Source organism: Bos mutus, chromosome 3 (assembly GCF_027580195.1).
Source record: "Bos mutus isolate GX-2022 chromosome 3, NWIPB_WYAK_1.1, whole genome shotgun sequence".
NCBI lineage: Eukaryota > Metazoa > Chordata > Mammalia > Artiodactyla > Bovidae > Bos > Bos mutus.
This window is the reverse complement of record NC_091619.1, coordinates 108,020,146-108,039,217: the sequence shown is the minus strand read 5'-3', so window position 1 is coordinate 108,039,217 and position 19,072 is coordinate 108,020,146. Positions and strand designations below refer to the sequence as shown.

Sequence of the window (19,072 nt, the reverse complement as noted above, 5' to 3'; positions counted from 1 at the left end):
CTGGTGGTCCAGTGGTTAGGACTCCATGCTTCCACTGCAGAGGGGCAGTGGTCAGGGATCCCTGATCAGGGAAATAAGACCCCACAAGTTGTGCACCACAGCCAATAAATAAATAAATAAACCATTACAAGAATGTACAGTTTCTCATGTGTCAATTATATGACAATAAATCTGTTTTTAAAAAGTACGGTGTCGTGCTCGCTTCGATGGCATGGTGTCCACAGAAGACCAAAGACTCTATTCAGTGTGGCTGGAGTGGAAAGTAGAAGGCAGTACCAAAATGTATTCATCCAGCCCAAAATGTATTACTATTGGATGCACAACATCACGTTCCCCTCATTAGACTGCTTCCGCTTTTTTATTAAATAAATACTATCTCACCGTTGAGTGTGAAGCTCTTTCTTTATCTAGGAATTACTGCTTTAGAATGGATTCCCAGAATTAGAAGCATAGAAATATTTCTAAGTAAGAAAGGCAGATTTTTATTTTTAAAGAAGCAGTTTATTATCATTATTATTATTTATTTTTAAAGAAACAGAAAAAGGAGATATGAAACAAATTATTTTACTTCAGAAACCATGAAGTAATACTAAAAGATTTTTAGGGATGATATAGGGTCAGGGAGACCTGGGTAGAATTTCCTTGGGACAGTTTTTTCTGGTACTCAACAGAAATCATAAAAACTAACCCACCTGCATAAATCACGCCCCTGATGCCAACACCTGTTTCTTCAAGGAAGCTTTATTCAGAATGATGGAAGGTTTCTATTCATACTCCTTTTCTCCATCCCTTCATTTCTGCCCCCTTCTCCCTCTTCCTTCTTCCCTACCTCTACTCTGGGCCTACCTTCTACACATAGGGCAAGCCAGACCCACTGATTAATATCATAATTCAAAATGACAAAAAATATCCTCCATCATAAGCAAAACAGAACTGTTTTGACCAGGAGCCTGCAGGGTATACATGGCCTGTTGATACTTATCCAGGTAGTGTCACCACAGTCCAGGTAGGAGCTCTCCTTCATAAGACACATGTTACACTAACGTCTGCTAAATATTAAAGACTGATTCACAAAAATTCAGCCCACAACACATTTTTAGTTCAGACACAACTATATTTAAACAAAAACTACCACTGTCCCTAAAAAAAATCCTACCAGGGGAAAGATATCTCTCAGTAGTAAAGCCAGGGGGGCTGAACGACACATCCCAACCCAATTCTCAGCAAAATCTGAGATTAGAACATGGCAGGGTTTATCTTTGTAACAATCAGTTACACAGTTATATCTCTCAAAATCTCCTTGAGAAACCAAGACCATCCATGAAAGGAGAAATGGGGAGGGATGATGGGAGTGTTAACTAAGATATGGCTGGTTTTGAGACTGTTTTCCCCATGGCTCAAGTTCTGCCAATTAGCAAAAGGCTGATCCTGGAGCCACAACAAAACTCTCTTTATTTCTTGCTTCATAAGTTAGCTTACAAAGTAGTCAACAAACACATTTTCAAATTTATTTCACACAGTAAAAAGCAGATAATCACATCAACCAAAGACAAAAACCACATGATCATCTCAATAGATGCAGAAAAAGCATTTGATAAAATTCAATATCCATTCATGATAAAAGAAACTCTTACCAAAGTGGATATAAAGAAAATATATCTTAACATAATAAAAGCCACTTATGACAAACCCACAGCCAACCCAATACTTAACAGTAAAAAGCTGAAAGCCTTTCCAATAAATTATGGAACAAGACAAGAACTTCTAATAGTATGGGAAGTTCTAGCCACAGCAATCAGACAAGAAAAAGAAAGAAAACGTATCAAATTAGTAGGGAAGAAGTAAAATTATCACTGTATGCAGAGTACATGATACTCTCTCTATACACTGAGAAAACTATACAGACTCCACACAAAAACTGTTAGAACTGATGAATGAATTCAGAAAGGTAGCAGGATATAAGATATATAGAATATGTAGAAATCTGTTGCACTTCCTTATACTAATAATGAAATATCAGAAAGTATAAAAAATTCCATTTAAATATCACATCATGTAAGCCCAGATAGTATGAAACTCTCAAAGGAAAGCATAGGCAGAACACTCTAACATAAATCGCAGCAAGATCTTTTTGGATCCACCTCCTAGAGTAATAAAAATACTACTAATTAAACTTAAAAGCTTTTGCATAGCAAAGGAAACCATAAACAAAACGAAAAGACAACCCACAGGATGGGAGAAAATACTTGCAAATGAAGCCACTGACAAGAGATTAATCTCCAAAACACATGAACAGTTTATATAGCTAAATATCGAAAAAACAAACAACCCAATCAAAAAATGGACAGAAGACCTAAATAGACATTTTTCTAAAGATACAGATGGCCAACAGGCACATGAAAATATGCTCCACATAGTCAGTTGTTAGAGAAATGCAAATCAAAACTACAATAAGGTACCACTTCACAACAATCAAAATAGACATCATCAAAAAGTCTAAAATAATAAATCCTGGGAGGGTATGGAGAAAAGGAAGCCTTCCGACATTGTTGGTGAGAATGTAAACTGGTGCAGCAACCATGGAAAACAGATTCCTCAAAAAAACTAAAAAGAGAGTTACCATATGATCCAGGATCATGTATCTAGAAATATATGTATCTATATATACACCATATATCTAGAAAAGACAAAAGCGCTAAGTGAAAAGATACATGCACCCCAACTGCTCACGGCAGCACTGTTCACAGCAGCCAAGACATGGAAGCAATAGATGAATGGATGAAGATGTGGTGTGTAAATATATATATACACACAGACACGCACACAATGGAATATTGCACGCATACGTGTGTGCTCAGTGATGGCCAACTCTTTGCGATCCCATAGACTGTCGTCCACCAGGCTCCTCTGTCCATGGGATTATCCTGGCAAGAACATTGACGTGGGTTGCCATTTCCTACTCCAGGGGATCTTCCCAACCCAGGGATTGAACCCATGTGTCTCCTGCAGCTCCTGCATTGGCAGGTGGATTCTTTACCACTGGGAAAGCAATGGAATATTACTCAGCCATAAAAAAGAATGAAACAATGCCATATGCAGCAACATGGATGAAACCTAGAGATTATACTATGTAAAGTAAGTCAGACAGAAAAACAAATATTATATCATTCATATGTGGAATCAAAAAAAAAGTAAAAATGAACTTATTTACAAAACAGAAACAGACCCACAGACACAGAAAACAAATTTATGGTTACCAAAGGGGAAGTGGCAAGGGGGTGGGGAGGATAAATCGGGAGTACGGGATTAACAGAAGCACACTTCCATGTGTAAAAGAGACAGACAACAAGGATTCACTGTATAACACAGGGAACTATATTCAGTATCTTATAATAAACTATAATGGAAAAGAATTCTTTAAAGTATGTATCTATACATATGCATAACCAATTCACTTTGCTGTACACCTGAAGCTAACACAATAAATCAACCGTACTTCAATTAAAAAAAAACACCAACAGATCATCAGATAAAAGAACCAGAACTTAGATTAGAGGAGACAGGGTACAGTTATAGTGGAAAAAAGAATAAGGAAAAGGTATTATGGTTCAGGCACTAATACCTTTAGAAAGGGAAAATACAGTAACGGGGATTTTTAGAAAATAACTGCATGTACTGTCTTTGGCGTGGGGGCCTTTGTCACTGGGGAGCTTTTCTCTAGGTGCAGCGCACGGGGGCTCCTGTTGTGCAGCACAGGATGCACAGGCTTCAGCAGTTGCAGCACGTGGGCTCAGTGCTTGCTGCTCCTGGACTCTAGAGCACAGGTTCAACAGTTGTGGTGCGTGGGCTTAGCTGCTCCTCAACATGTGGGATCCTCCTGGACCAGGGATTGAATTGTGTCTCCTGCACTGGCAGGCAGATTCTTTACCACTGAGCCACCAGGGAGGCCCTAAGAGGGATTCTTGGATACTCACAACAAAGAAACAGCCTGCCCAGTTTTTCTCTCAATGCAACAAGCCACTCCGGTAAGGTTAAAAAGGTGGAGGGTGGGGGGTGTTGAGGGTGTGTTTAGTGAACATATACACACAGACAACACGGGAAGGGCCTAGGTCACTAAGATATGAGAAACCCCCAACCCTGGTCCAGGCCAAAGGGCTGGAAGGGAACCTGGGGCTAATAAAAATTTTGGTGTCTGCTGCTCAGATAACTGAGAATGAGGAACTGGAGAAAACTAGGTCCTCAGAGAGTCCAAATAAATGTGTCAGGAAATAATAACCAGAAGAATAAAAGAACCCTTGGCAAAAATTTCACAAGTCTAAAGGATTAAAGGAAAGATTTAAAAACAAAAACTAAGAGAAGGCAACCAAGTGGAAAACCCAGAAAAACAAACCAAAACAAAACAAAAGTACAGATGAGGGGAAACAAAACTGCTTGGGTTTCTCTCCTTGGTTATGCAAGGCTCTCTGCGCTGCTGCTGCTCACACCCCACGCCTCGATCTTCTGGTAAGAAGTAAGTTCCAACTTTCTGTAGAGTCAGCACGAGTTTTCCTTGGTGATAAAAGACAGCAGAGAAGTGTCCAAGGGCTTGGCTCATTTATCCTTCTCAGACATGTGTTCTATAGAAAGCCACTTGCTTGTAGGGGTTGAAAAGGTGTAATATTGACTACAAATGGGGAGATGGTGCCGGTAGAGAAAGGAGCACCTCAGATCTTCTTAAGTCAAAGCTTACATGTGGGGATACCTAACTGGGCCTTTATTTCCGGGGCTCAAAGAAAACACTCTCCTTTCAGAAAGCAGGATTGGCAGCAATTAATTGCCAATGACTGAACTCCTTGTACTGCAAATGTTCCTGTACCCAATCAACAAGCTTTCATGCTCCTCCCACCAACAATTCAGAGGTTCATGACATAGAAAGGATAAAGTACTTAAACCAACAGTACAAGCTTCTCCTTCTCTAAGCTGAGAAAGGGGAATAAATTCATGGCATTCCTTTGCACTTCTAGAACTGCTAAAAGATCACAATACCTGCTTCTGCTGCTGCTAAGTCGCTTCAGTCGTGTCCGATTCTGTGCGACCCCATAGACGGCAGCCCATCAGGCTCCCCCGTCCCTGGGATTCTCCAGGCAAGTACACTGGAGTGGGTTGCCATTTCCTTCTCCAATGCATGAAAGTGAAAAGTGAAAGTGAAGTCACTCAGTCGTGTCCGACTCTTAGTGACCCCATGGACTGCAGCCCACCAGGCTCCTCTGTCCATGGGATTTTCCAGGCAAGAGTACTGGAGTGGGGTGCCATTGCCTTCTCCAAAACCTACTCTTGGATAAAATATATACATATTTTCAAAAGAATGAAAAAATGCTATTAACAACCCCAGGCCTTTGCAATTCTGTACGCATTTCAGGCAAAGACAAGAGCAATTTACCATACAATTTCTTCCTCCTTTGGATGCAGACTTGCTTGTGAAAACAGTACAAACTAAAAACTAATGCTGCTGGTCAGTCTTCCCTAATTAGAAGATCTGCAGTGCATGCATTTCTCTTACTCTTCCTAGTATGTTAAACAGAAGTGTGAATTCCAAGTCCTCTTCTGAAAGAAAGGCCTAGCAGTTAACTATTCTGAATGCAGAAGGTGATCGGACCACCCCACCAGTAGTCAATATTACACCAGCGCTATCCATGGCCTTCGGGATGAGAATGAAACTCCTAAGCATGGTATAAGGTCAAACCTCACTTGTCTGGATCTGAAGACCTCACTTTCCCCATTTTTTAGCAATGCTTACCGTTTCCAACATGTAATGCCAAACTATGTAACGTCTCTGTGTGACACTGCACAAAGCCCACTTCCACTTCCAGGGTTTCAAAAGTTCAAGCTCAATATTCTTCCCTCCAGGTCCACCCACTCTCCATGTTAGACCACAAAGCTTGAGATCCTGTCCGTGCTTGCATGCATGCTAAGTCGCTTCAGTTGTGTCCGACTCTTTGCCACCCTATAGACCACAGCTCGCCAGGCTCCTCTGTCTGTGGCATTCTCCAGGCAAGAATACTGAAGTGGGTTGCCGTGCCCTCCTCCAAGGGATCTTCCCAACCCAGGGACTGAACCTGCATCTCTTATGTCTACCTGCATTGGCAGGTGGCTAGCAGCAGTTTATTGCCACTGTCTGTGACTGGTGAACAATAAGAAAACGAACTCCCAGCCAACACAACTTCAGGATCCTCCCCCCACCATATACCTGAATCCTGTAAGGCCTAAGTTTGAGCTTTCACCATCTTCCAGTAGACTGTCAGGCCTGAATCTACCATAGGTCTAATTTTGCTTGTCTAATTTTATGGATCATAGTTATCCTGTAGCGTGCTAACTGTGTTCTTCTCTGCCAGTGCTGTGTTCCGTGACTTCACGCTGTAGTTTCAAACTGGTCATGGTGGTAGTATTTACACCACATAAATTAGTAAAGTCTAAAACTCAGGACTTGACTTTGTTTTATAGGGGAAGACCCAGTTGTTAAACACTAACCACACCACAACTGTTACCACTACAACGATCTATACTTCCTCATCTTTAAAAACCAACCTCTTTTTCTCTTCCAAAAATTCCACTGAATTGTCTGGAACTTCTATTCCATGATCAGAAAGTCACCAGTATACTCAGTACCTTCATATTTTGTTCCCTAACCTCTCGCTACATTTAAATTTTCAGGATCTGGTACAAAATGAAAATGTGGCTTACTTGTTCAAAAATTAAGAATTTCAAGATAATGAGAGCAGAACACTAAATCAAGAACAAGGCCTTTCTCAGTGTGAGGACCGCAGAGGCCGCATGCTCATAAAGTGATCCCCGACCTCCTTTTTAAAAAAATATTTATTTTTAATATATATTTTTGTTTTTCTCTAGTTGCAGCGAGTGGGGGTTATTCTTCCTTGCAGGGCACAGGCTTCTCATTGCAGTGGTTTCTCTTCTTGTGGAGCACTGGCTCAGCAGTGTGGCACACAGGCTTAGAGGCTCCGCAGCAAGTGGGATCTTCCCAGACCAGGGATCGAACTGGTGTCCCCTGAATTGCAAGACAGATTCCTATCCACTGGACCCCCAGGGGAGCCCCCTCTGACCTATTCTTAAGGGTAAGTCTGCACGCCTCTAAGGATGCAGTTTCCCATGTATCTCTGCAATGCAGTGGCTACTTATTCTCCCATACTTCAAGATTAAAAGTGAGATGCGATTTTATTTGCTCCCCTTCTCAACACCTTTTGCAAATTATTACTCTTTCATCTTCTCTGTAAAAGCCTCTTCTCCTCTGCTATCTTGCTGCACTACACTTCAACTCTCATCATAGCTGTCATCTCTCAACTTACTCATTACTCCTACCTTACTGACGGCTTTGACATCCGGCTCTTGGAATTTCTCTTCACTGCAAGTCCTGCCTCAGAGCAAGAATGCAAGGACTACCCTGGAGAGAATGGGACGCCCGTGCTCAGGTTTCGGCGCTACCATACAGCAGCCATGCTGCCTGGGCCATGCTCCTTAACCTTTCTGCTCCTGAGTCTCCTCATTTATAAAATAAAAAACAGTAACAGGAAGTCATAGGATAGGTTGTATAGATAAAATGGTTAATTCGTGTGAAAGGCTCAGAATAGTACCTGACACACAGGAAGTACTCAGTAAACATTAACTGCTGCTGTTATCATCCTCGTCACCATCCTTACTAAAGGTCTCAAGGTCTACATGGATAACGCATTCAACATGTTCTTTGAGCTCCTTATCACCAATAAATTTCTTCTCTGCTCTATCCCAACAACTCTTTTCCATAGCTTCACCCTAGACCTTGTAATCACCGTAACTTCTACACCTCTGAAATCTGAAATTCAAATACCCCCATTCTCAGGACTACCTCCTGTCCTTCCAGCACATGTACTTGTCCCCCGTATCTGTTTCCCATCACCAAAATCTCTGAATGCCGGGCTCCTGTACTGAATCTCTGTCAACCCCTCTCAACTCTGCCTCTCTTCCTTTCTTCTTATATCTCTCTTCTATCCACTCTCTTGACAACGACCTCCATTTCCATGCCTCAATTTCCTTCCATACAAATTGGTCAAGTTCTAATCTTGGATGAATCAAACCATCAACCTTTCTTTGACAGGGTTGCTGAGAGGTCCTGAGGAGAATCATACAACTATAATTGTAAATGCACGTTCTCCATCTTCAAGGCTACCCAGCCATCTTTCTATTTCCTTACCTTGTTTACCATCTCCTATCCCGATCAATGGTCGTTTCAGACCTTTACCACTCTCTCCAGATCTCTCATTCTCCTGCCTACTATCCCCCCATCCCCACTCCACTGACCTCTGCTTCTCCTTTCAATAAATGATTTATTCCACTTCAGGAAAAAACAAGAATGAGATCAGAACTACCACAATTTCCTTCTCTCAAACCAACAGTCCACCTTAGTCACATCTATATCCACTCATTCCTTCCTTCCTATCACAATGAAGGAGATGTCTCTCCTCCTGCTTAAGACTTATTTAGCGTTCTGTGCTCTGTATTCTAACCCCCCTGCCCTATGAGGTTGTGCTGTGCTCAGTCGCTTCAGTCATGTCCAACTCTTTGTGACCCCTTGGACTGCAGCCCACCAGGCTCCTCTGTCCATGAGATTCTCCAGGCAAGAATACTGGAATGGGTTGCCATGCCCTCCTCCAGGGGATCTTCCTGACCCAGGGATGGAACCCACGTCTCTTAGATCTCCTGCACTGGCAGGTGGGTTCTTTACCACTGGCACCACCTGGGAAGCCCTACAGGCAGTGGTTCTCAAAGTGTGGTTCCCAGCCTAGTAGCACTGGCACAGGAGGAACTTGTGCTTTGTCACTCAGTGGTGTCCGATTCTTTGCAACCCCATGGACTGTAGTCCCCCAGACTCCTCTGTCCATGGGGACTCTCCAGGCAAGAATACTGGAGTGGGCTGCCATGCCCTCCTAAAGGGATCTTCCCAAACTAGGGATTGAACCAAGGTCTCCCATATTGCAGGCAGATTCTTTACTATCTGAGCCACCAGGGAAGCTGTAAAAATGCAAATTCTCAGGCCCCACTTTAAACAAAGTGAATCAGAAGCTTTGGAGCTAGGACCCAGCAATCTGTTTTCAACAAGGCCTCCAAGTGATTCTGTTGAAGTTTGAGATCCTCAGCCCTGAGGGAGAATTGTCTTTGTCCTCTTTCCCGTATCTTCAACTTCCTTTAGGACAATGGTTCCCTTGCCCAAAGATCCTCCTTCTTGACTGCTCCATGGACCTTCTTGCACTTCTCCATTCTATTCATCACACAGTAACATATCTGACCATTTCCATCCCTGTTAAGATAAAGACTAATATTTTAAGAAGGCCTGAAGGCTGGCTCTTCCAATCCCAAAGAAGGGCAATGCCAAAGAATGATCAAAGTACCATACAACTGCGTTCATTTCACATGCTAGTAAGGTTATGCTCAAAATCCTTCAAGTGAGACTTCAGAAGTATGTGAACCAAGAACTTCCAGCTGTACAAACTGGATTTAGAAAGGGCAGAGGAACCAGAGTTCAAATTGCCAGCATTCACTGGATCATAGAGAAAGCAAGGAAATTCTAGGAAAACATCACTTCTGCTTCACTGACTAAGCTAAAGACTTTGACTGTGTGGATCACAACAAACTGTGGAAAATTCTTCAAGAGATGGGAATACCAGACCACCTTACCTGTCTCCTGAAAAATGAGTATGCAGGTCAAGAAGCAACTGTTAGAACTGGCCATAGAACAAAGGACTGGTACAAAATTGGTAAAGGAACACGTCAGGCTGTATATTGTCACTCTGCTTATTTAACTTATATGCAGAGTACATCAAGCGAAATGCTGGGCTAAATCACAAGCTAGAATCAAGACTGCTGGGAGAAATACCAACAACCTCAGATACCCAGATGATGCTACGCTAATGGCAGGAAGTGAAGAAGAACTAAAGAGCCTCTTGATGAGGGTGAAAGAGGAGAGTGAAAAAGCTGGCTTAAAACTCAACATTCAAAAAACTCAGATCATGGCATCCAGTCCCATCACTTCATGTCAAAAAGAAGGGGAAAAGTGGAAACAGTGACAGATTTTATTTTCTTGCTTCCCTTGTGGTTCAGTTGGTAAAGAATGAACCAACTGGGTTCGATCTCTGGGTTGGGAAGATCCTCTGGAGAAGGGAAAGGCTACCCACTCCACTATTCTGGCCCAGAGAAGTCCACGGACTGTATAGTTCACGGGGTCACAAAGAGTCAGACACAACTGAGCAACTTTCACTTTCACTTTATTTTCCTGGGCTCCAAAAATCACTGCTGACAATGACTGCAGCCATGAAATTGAAAGACGTTTATTCCTTGGAAGGGAAGCTATGACAAACCTAGACAGCATATTAAAAAGCAGAGACATCGCTTTGCCAACAAAGTTTCATACAGTCAAAGCTAAGGTTTTCACAGTAGTCATGTACAGATGTGAGAGCTGGACCATAAAGAAGGCTGAGCACCAAAGAATTGATGCTTCTGAATTGTGGTGGTAGAGAAGACTCTTGAGAGTCTCTTGGACAGCAAGGAGATCAAACCAGTCAATCCTAAAAGAAATCAACCCTGAATATTCATTGGAAGGACTGATTGTGAAGCTCCAATACTTAGACTACCTGATGCGAAGAGCCAACTCATTGAAAAAGCTTTGGTGCTCGGTAAGACTGAAGGCAGAAGGGGCAGCAGAGGATGAGATGGTTGGATGGCATCACTGACTCAACGGACGTGAATTTGAGCAAACTCTGGGAGACAGTCCAGGACAGGGAAGCCTGGTGTGCTGCAGTCCATGGGGTCGCAAGAGCTGGCCATGACTTAGCAACTGAACAACAACAAGGCTCTGAACACCTCTGAAGCCTCTTCTTTCTCTAAAGGTCTCTTGTTCTGTTTGCCAAACAAGACCAGTCTCTCTCAACTTTTTGATCTTGCCATGTTCTAAGGCATCTAACACACTTTGAAATTGCTATTCTTTCTGCCTGAATTACTCTTCCTGTTTTTTTTTCCCCCTAACTCCTACTTCTACTTCAATCTCAGCTTCAACTTACCTTACTTAGGGTGGCCTAACTTTAGCCCTTAATCTTAATTAGGTCCCTGTTAGATGTTCTTATAGTCCTCTACTTATCTTCTTATAATGTACATTGAGGTTTTAAGTATTTAATAATCATAAATGTCATGCCTATTTTCCTTGCCAGAGTATAAGCTCTATTAGGGCAGAAATCAGGATCTTATTTGATATAATATTTGCACTGCCTTGCTTTTAGTACACCACCTTACAGACAGTAAATGTGCAGTAAGTATGTGCTGACTAAACCTCTGCACACACTGGACCTCTCTCCAGAATTTTTTTTTTTAACCTTTAAACCCCAGATGTAATTCCACACATACATTAAGAAATAAGTTAAACATCTCTGTAAACTCTTCCCTGCACATACACATCACTTGCCTGCTCAAGAGGATCACTTCTTCTTTTGTGTTCCTATTGTGTAGTATTGGGTTAGCCAAAAGTTCATTCAGGTTTTTCCATAAGATGTTATAGAAAAACCCAAACAAACTTTTTGGTCAACTCAATACATAAATCTACTATGTAATAATTATACACTACTGGGGGACTTCCCGAGTGGTCCAGTGGTTAGGAATCCACCGCCAATGCCAGGGACACAGGTTTGATCCCTGGTCTGGGACAATCCCACCTGCCGCAGGGCAACGAGGCCTGTGGGCCACAGCTACTGAGCCAACATGCCCTAGAACCCACGCTTCTGCAACAAGAGAAGCCATTGCAATGAGAAGCCTGCACACCACAAAAACAGAGTAGCCCCTACTCACTGCAGCTAGAAAAAGTCCACGCACAGCAATGAAGACCCAGCACAGTCAAAAAAAAAATTTTTTTAATAAAATTTTAAAAGTTGGTTCTTTAAAAAAAAAAAAAATTATACACTATTGTAAACACCATCTTCATGCCTGAGTTTCCACTAGACTATAAACTCCTGAGAGCACAGATCATGTCTTGTTTACCTCTAGTGCTTAGGAAAATACCTGACATTGATAATAAGTTAAAGTCGCTCAGTCGTGTCTGACTCTCTGTGATACCATGGACTATACAGTCTGTGGCATTCTCCAGGCCAGAATACTGGAGTAGGTAGCCTTTCCCTTCTCCAGGGGATCTTCCCAAATCAGGGATCAAACCCAGGTCTCCCTCATTGCAGGCAGATTCTTTACCAGCTGAACCACCTGAGAAGCCCAAGAATACTGGAGTGGGTAGCCTATCCCTTCTCCAGCAGATCTTCCAGACCCAGGAATCGAACCGGGGTCTCCTGCATTGCAGGAAAATTCTTTACCACCTGAGCTATGAGGGAAGCCTGACAATGATAATAAAAGTCCATAAATGTTTATGAGCAAATTGAACCTAATACTGTAGGCTCTAAAACCTCACTGAAAGGCCCTGCTATTCATTAGCTGCATGATCAAATTGTTTAACCTATTTGGACCTCAGTTTCCTCACTAGGAAAACGGGGTTAATAACACTTACTTGGAAATATTGCTATGAAAATTAAACAAAATGACATAACACAACGATTAGCACACACAGTATCTGGCATGTAGTAGCCTCCCCACTCTGGCTTTAACTTGATAGAGACAACCAGGACAAAACATAGACAAAAATAAGTCACAGCAACTGAGGGAGAATGAGCACAGGCTGAGTCATTCCTCTTAATCATTTGCCCAGGAAGACCAACAATGAAGAAACATAATAAACAGAATAAACTCTACTGGTAGTATCTCCCTTGGCATACAAAGCTTGGTAAGAACTCACCCGAAGCCTCTTGGCTAATAGCCACATCCGGCTCCCCAGACCAGCAGGTCCAGGTCTTATGCAGCACCGGGTTGGTTACTTTAGAATGGAACAGAAACTACCTCATAAGGAAAGTGTTTACCAGCAGGAGATGGGGGAGGAGGAGGAGAACTTGACTGCAACTGCATCAATCAAGTGTTTTGCAATCTGGCAGAAAACACTGCAGAATCTCTAGTGGAGACTAACACCCACACAAACGCACTTACCTGTAGCCAAGAACCAGCTTAGACAAGATAATGAGCAGCTTTCTGCTTTAACCAAAACAATGGTCAGACCTGCATGGAGTGCACATCTCTAAGACCAAATTACCCTTGAACATGTGAGCAGCCCCTACTAAGATGACACTAAGCAGCTGTGTACATACACTCCTCAGCCTATGAGCGCTGCCCACAAGCACAGCTTCAAAGCTCATGTGTGCCAAATGCAAAAGCAGATTAAACTAGTTCTCTAGTCACTCCTTATTCATGATATGCTTACCTCTGCAGAGCCAGTGCTGTTTAGATCACCTAGTTCATTCGTTTTAGAAGGCTGTGTCACTGCAGCTACTTCTTCACTGGGATTCTCTCTCTTCCGAAGCTTCCTGATTAAGCTCCACTGGTCACTCGATAAAGTGGGTCTGAGTGGAATTTGGGGTGGGCTCTCCCTCCTCCAAGATGCCCTGCTCCAATCTAACCCCAAAATATGTGGTACATCATCTTCAGGCAGAAAGTCCAAATCATCTTCAATTTGGAATTTTTTGAAAAACACCAGCATTGAGCTGGAAGAGTCTGTCCTAAAAGCCTGGCAGCTCTGGGGCCTGCTGCAGTCTGCCTGGAGGCACATCCCCTCTAACCACCAAAAGGCATGACAGGCAGAGTCCTGGCAGCAGGCAGCCCAGCACGACTGGAGAGAGGGGGTTCCTTCTAGAAGCCGGAGGTGATTTTCTCCCCTGGATCTCAGGCCAACACCAAACTGTGTCTTTACCCGCTGGCACCTGCTCTCCTTGGCATCTAAAAACAAAAATGGAAACATTTTAAAATGAAATAAAAACAGAGACTCCAGCTCTGTAAAGAGTCCTGAATACCAACACTGGAGGCTATTTTGAAGACTGGTTTTTAAGAGGGTGGGAAAGCTGTCTGATAAGTGGAAAAGAAGACACAAAAGAGAAAGGTTTTTTGGCTCAGGATATTTTCGCTGGTAGAAGTACTGCTCCACGCTCACCGCTGGCTCCCCTCCTCAGTAAGTCCTTGCATGTAGACCTTTTACACAGAACTCCAGTTCATGAGACAAAAAAACAACAGAGCTCTTCTGGTGACAGTGTGCTGAAGGACGGGGGCAGGGTCCCACTCACCCCCAAGGCCTTTCTCTGGGACAGTATGAAGATTATGGGTCCAGAAGAGAAGGAAGTGGAAGAAGATGGAGTACTCTGCCTCCACTGAACTGGCAGCAACACAGACTGAGTCCTCTTGACCTCTTGCAGGCTGCAGGTTCATCTGTTTTCTAATCAGCAGGTGGTCACAGTCAGGTGGCTTTGCACCTCACAGCATTAATCAGAGCAGTAGTAAAGTTTACCAAAAATTTTATTCTGCTAGATGAACTTACTAATGAGAAGCTATGTCGTAATAAGAAATAAAGGAATAAAAGTACTACAGTGACCTACTATGGTTAACCTAGATAACATGGTCCAAAATTCTGGCTAATGTTGCTAATGGATAAACTTTTGAGCCACTGAATTTTTTCAGGCATGGTACCAGTTTTCCTGAAATATTACCTCATTTCTATTTTCTTAGATAAAGTTAAAGCATGTTCTAAATTAAAGTTTTTACACAGAGTTCATTTTAAGGTCTTATATAGGTGTCTATAACCAACTATGGTCAGGGTAATGTGTGTGTTAGTCACTCAGTCGTGTTCAACTCTTTGCAATCCCATCGACTATAGCCCACCAAGCTTCTTTGTCCATGGAATTTTCCAGGCAAGAATACTACAGTGGGTAGCCATGCACTTCTCCAGGGGACTTCCCAACACAGGGATCGAACCTCGGTCTCCTGTACTGGAGTACTCCTCGAGTACTCCTGCAGTACTCAAATCTGGTAAAGGCAGGTTCTTTACCACCTGAGCCACCTCTAAGAAGTCAGGATTATACAGGGCCAGAACCGGGTGAGGCAAGGGAGATGCCTTGGGCACAAGTGTTAAGGAAGTGCTTAGTCTTAAGAGTCATGTAAGTGCTGCTGCTGCTGCTACTGCTGCTAAGTCACTTCAGTCGTGTCTGACTCTGTGCAACCCCATAGACAGCAGCCCACTAGGCTCCTCTGTCCCTGGGATTCTCCAGGCAAGAACACTGGAGTGGGTTGCCATTTCCTTCTCCAATGCATGAAAGTGAAAAGTGAAAGTGAAGTCGCTGAGTCATGCCCGACTCTTAGCGACCCCATGGACTGCAGCCTACCAGGCTCCTCCGTTCATGGGATTTTCCAGGCAAGAGTACTGGAGTGGGGTGCCATTGCCTTCTCCGTCATGTAAGTGCAGGGTTGGCTTATCCCACCTTGAGACCGAGTGTCTCCTTAAATTTCATACCCTAGGTACCTCTTTCTTCACCCTAGTCCCAGGCTGGGGTTATAACATAAAATGTAGAACTACATATAGAAAATGTGTAGTAGAATCAAACCACTGAAGCGATATACAGTCATGTCTGCAGGCACACATAACTGAAAAAGGGCTATGACAGGCTAAAGCAACAACTGGATAATCCACCAAAGCCAAAGGAAACACTTACTAAATGTGGATACTAGTCAACTGAAAGACAAGAGAAAAACAGGAAGGCTGTAGATTAGATTATGGAGTCAATCACTATGGAAGCCAATCTACCACGGTGCTTTAAAAAAAAAAAAACACAGGCACCAACCTAACATCAGACAAAGCAACTTAGAGGCCAGAAAAAATAGAACTTCCTGAAGAAAAGATGAATAAATAGAAACTATTTTAAAAATGAAGCTACCAAGAGCTATAGAAACGCCCCTCATTTCTTCATCCACCTTCTCACACAATAACGAATGGTATGACTCAGTAACAGCTGAGTGCACAGTTTATTGAAATCAGTAAATTGTTACATCAATAACTACTGTCAGTTACTTTTAGATCAACTTTCCATCATTCCTCTCACAAAAAGTCTCTCTTATTTAATACAGTGAAAAGATCCACAAAAATGAACATAACTTGCACTTTTCTATAAGCCAGTATTTTTTTTAACATACCGTGACCTCCACTTCTGTCCTTGAAGGAGAAACTGCCATTGAATTTGCTTTCCCATTGTTGAGAAACTAGAAAACTAGACAAAAAAATATACATAAAACAATTGGTTTTGGGCACTAAACAACAATGTGGTCCGGGACTGTGACCCCAGAGAGAAAGGAGATAAACAAGGGTGAGCCCTATGGTCACTTTGGCTTTCTGTTTACAGACCAGGCACGCGGCTGACTGTGAGACAGGGGAGAACCTAAGCAGAGCACGGTGGTCTTGCTCAGTTGAGGAAACAAGAGTTCAAGGTGACTGTGGTAGCTAGAAACTACCAGAAAGAAGAAGCTACACGGAGAAAGAGCTCCAGACATCTGGATAGTGGTTCCCCTTGGTGTAATACTAATTTATACCAAGTGTAGGTTGAAACCATGGAAGTTTAGAAAGCATTTTGAACTGAATGAAACTGAAAACACAACATACTAAAATGTGTGGGATACAGTTAAAGCAATGTTTAGAGGGACATTTATAGCTTTACATGCTTATTTTAGAAAAGAAGGAAAGTCTAAAATCAATGATCTAGAAAGACACATATGGAGAATGCATTGTGATGATAGAAGCAGAGACTGAAATGATATAGCTGCATGCCAAGACAAGTCAAGGACTGATAGTGACCACCAAAAGCTAGGAGGAGTTAAAGGAGGATTCTACCCAAAGATTCAGAAGGAACCAACCCAGCCAACACCTTGATTTAGGACTTCTAACCTCCAGAACTATTAGCCTAAGCACAACTTTCTCCCCTTGCTTGGAAGAGTGCTTCAGAAGCCAGATGGCTCCAAGACCAACAAGGGCCTAGATCCAGGGGCCACTGACATTTGGAGATGTGGTTGTGGCCTTTACTTAGATTGAATGAAGATACCCAGATGCTATTCGATGAACATGGACAGGGATATATGATGCTGGAAAACTACAAGAATCTGTTGTTATGGGGCTTCTCTGTTTCAAGTCAAAATTAATAGCCCAACTGGAGCAAGGGGTAAAGCCCTGGATGGAAGTATGAGAAGCTCCACCAGGTCCCTGTGCAGTACAAGAATACTGGTTTGACACAAAGATGTCAGACCTAAAGCAAAATAAATACTTCTGAAGGGTCCACTCTGAAAGGGCAAACAAAAGCGTCACAATCGATATAGGTTTGAAGTAGAAGCACAGAAGTTCCACAGAGAAAGAGTACTATTAATGTAGGAAAGTCTTCAAATATAAATTCTCCTTTATTAAACACCAGAGATATTATACTGACAGAAAAATCTCATAAAGAATGTGTGATAGACATTATGAGCAGTTCATTTCTTTTAATCATCATAAAATTCACATAAGAAAACAACCTTATAGATGTACTAAATGTGGGAAATTCTTAAAGATGTACTCAACATTATTAATCATTAGGGAATTCATTATAGAGAGAAACCCTATAAACGCAATGAATGTGGAAAAGCTTCAGAAAGAACTCTATTCTTTTAAGTCATCAGAGAATTCAGACCAGTCATAAACCCTTACTAATGTAGACTGTGAGAAAGTCTATGCTCAGAAGGACTGAGCATCATGACAGAATACACTGTGGAGAAAGACCTTTTATATGTAATGAAGGTGGTAAAGTTTTCAGGGATAACTTAACTGTATTGGAACATAAGAAAATCCATACTGAAGAGAAACCATACTGGTATAATCAATGTGGAAAAGTCTTTATGAAGAACTCAACTCTTATTAATCATCAAAGAATGCATAAAAGAGAGAAACCCCATCACTGTAGTAAATGTGGAAAATCTTTCAGATATACAACCTTTGCTGGACATCAGAAGACTCACAGTGAAAATAAACCTTATTGATGTAATGACTGTGGAAAATTCCATAGGATGAGCTCAATTCTTATTGGACATCAGAGAAACAATCCCAGAGAAACAAAATTAATGTGGAAAGACTTTTCCCCCAAAGTTCAGCCCTTAAACAACATAAGAATATTTATAACAAAGAAAGAGTCATGAAATGTAGTTAATGTGGTAAATCACATGGAAGTCGTTTATTCCTTCTGAGCATTAAGAGAAGACATTCAATAAATTATACATTTAACAAAAATATTCTGTGTACTTCTATCCTGGAGAATTTCCCACTTGTATTTCAGTGTAGTTTGTACTGGTGAAATATTTGAAGAACCTAAACATCTATCAATATAGAAATAGTTACTGCAGAATACTAAACAGCAAGTGAAAAGAATTAGGTCGAGTTCCATATGTAGCTGAAGAAATATCCCCATGATACCTTGTTAAGTTAAAATAGCAAGTTGCAGAAAACTTATATGTTATGGTCTTATATTCTTCAGAATGAAGCTTTTTTGTTTGTAGATAAACGCATTCAAAAAGATCTGGAAAAGTAAAGGCCAAACTTTAACAGGGAGAAAAATAATGATCTTATGCTTTCATCATAAAAGACAGAAGAAAAAAAAAAAAAAAAGTAAATTATATCCAAAATAAGCAGAGAAAGAAAAAGATAAAGAGTAACCAATGAAACAGAAAACAAACAAAAAAAACAATAGATATAAATCAATGAAACACAAATCTAGTTGTCTGAAAGGACAATAAAACTGGTAAAGCTCTAGTGTGACTGATGACAGAAAAAAAAAAAGAGAGAAGTCACAAATTGACAACATCAGGAATGAAAGAAGGGTTATCATTACTGATTCATTAAACGAGTGGCGCCAACTATGGTCCAAGGGCCAACTCTAGCTGCTGCCTATTATTTTAAATAAACCTTCACTGGAACATAGTCACTCACACTCATTTATTTATGTATTATCTATGGCTGCTTTTGTTCTAATGGCAGAGTTAAGCAGCTGCAACAGAGTTATCTCAATATTAGTAAAGCCTAAAATATTTACTATTTGGCCCTTTAAGAAAGTTTGCCAACCCCAGGTGTATGAGAATACAC

At 41.7% G+C, this 19,072-nt stretch overlaps 1 protein-coding gene across 3 annotated transcripts in view; it reads right to left on the bottom strand.

Annotated features, from left to right (window-relative positions):
* The window catches only part of KIAA0319L (KIAA0319 like), a 97,230-nt gene that overhangs the window by 46,735 nt on the left and 31,423 nt on the right, over positions 1-19,072 (bottom strand). For 2 of the 3 annotated variants that reach the window (XM_070368454.1, XM_005892638.3), the window contains exon 3: positions 13,364-13,875. In XM_070368454.1, coding sequence (XP_070224555.1) covers positions 13,364-13,875 — 512 coding nt within the window. Of the gene's footprint in view, positions 1-13,363; positions 13,876-14,216; positions 14,374-19,072 lie in introns of those variants that run through there. The other variant, XM_070368453.1, reaches the window with a different exon arrangement.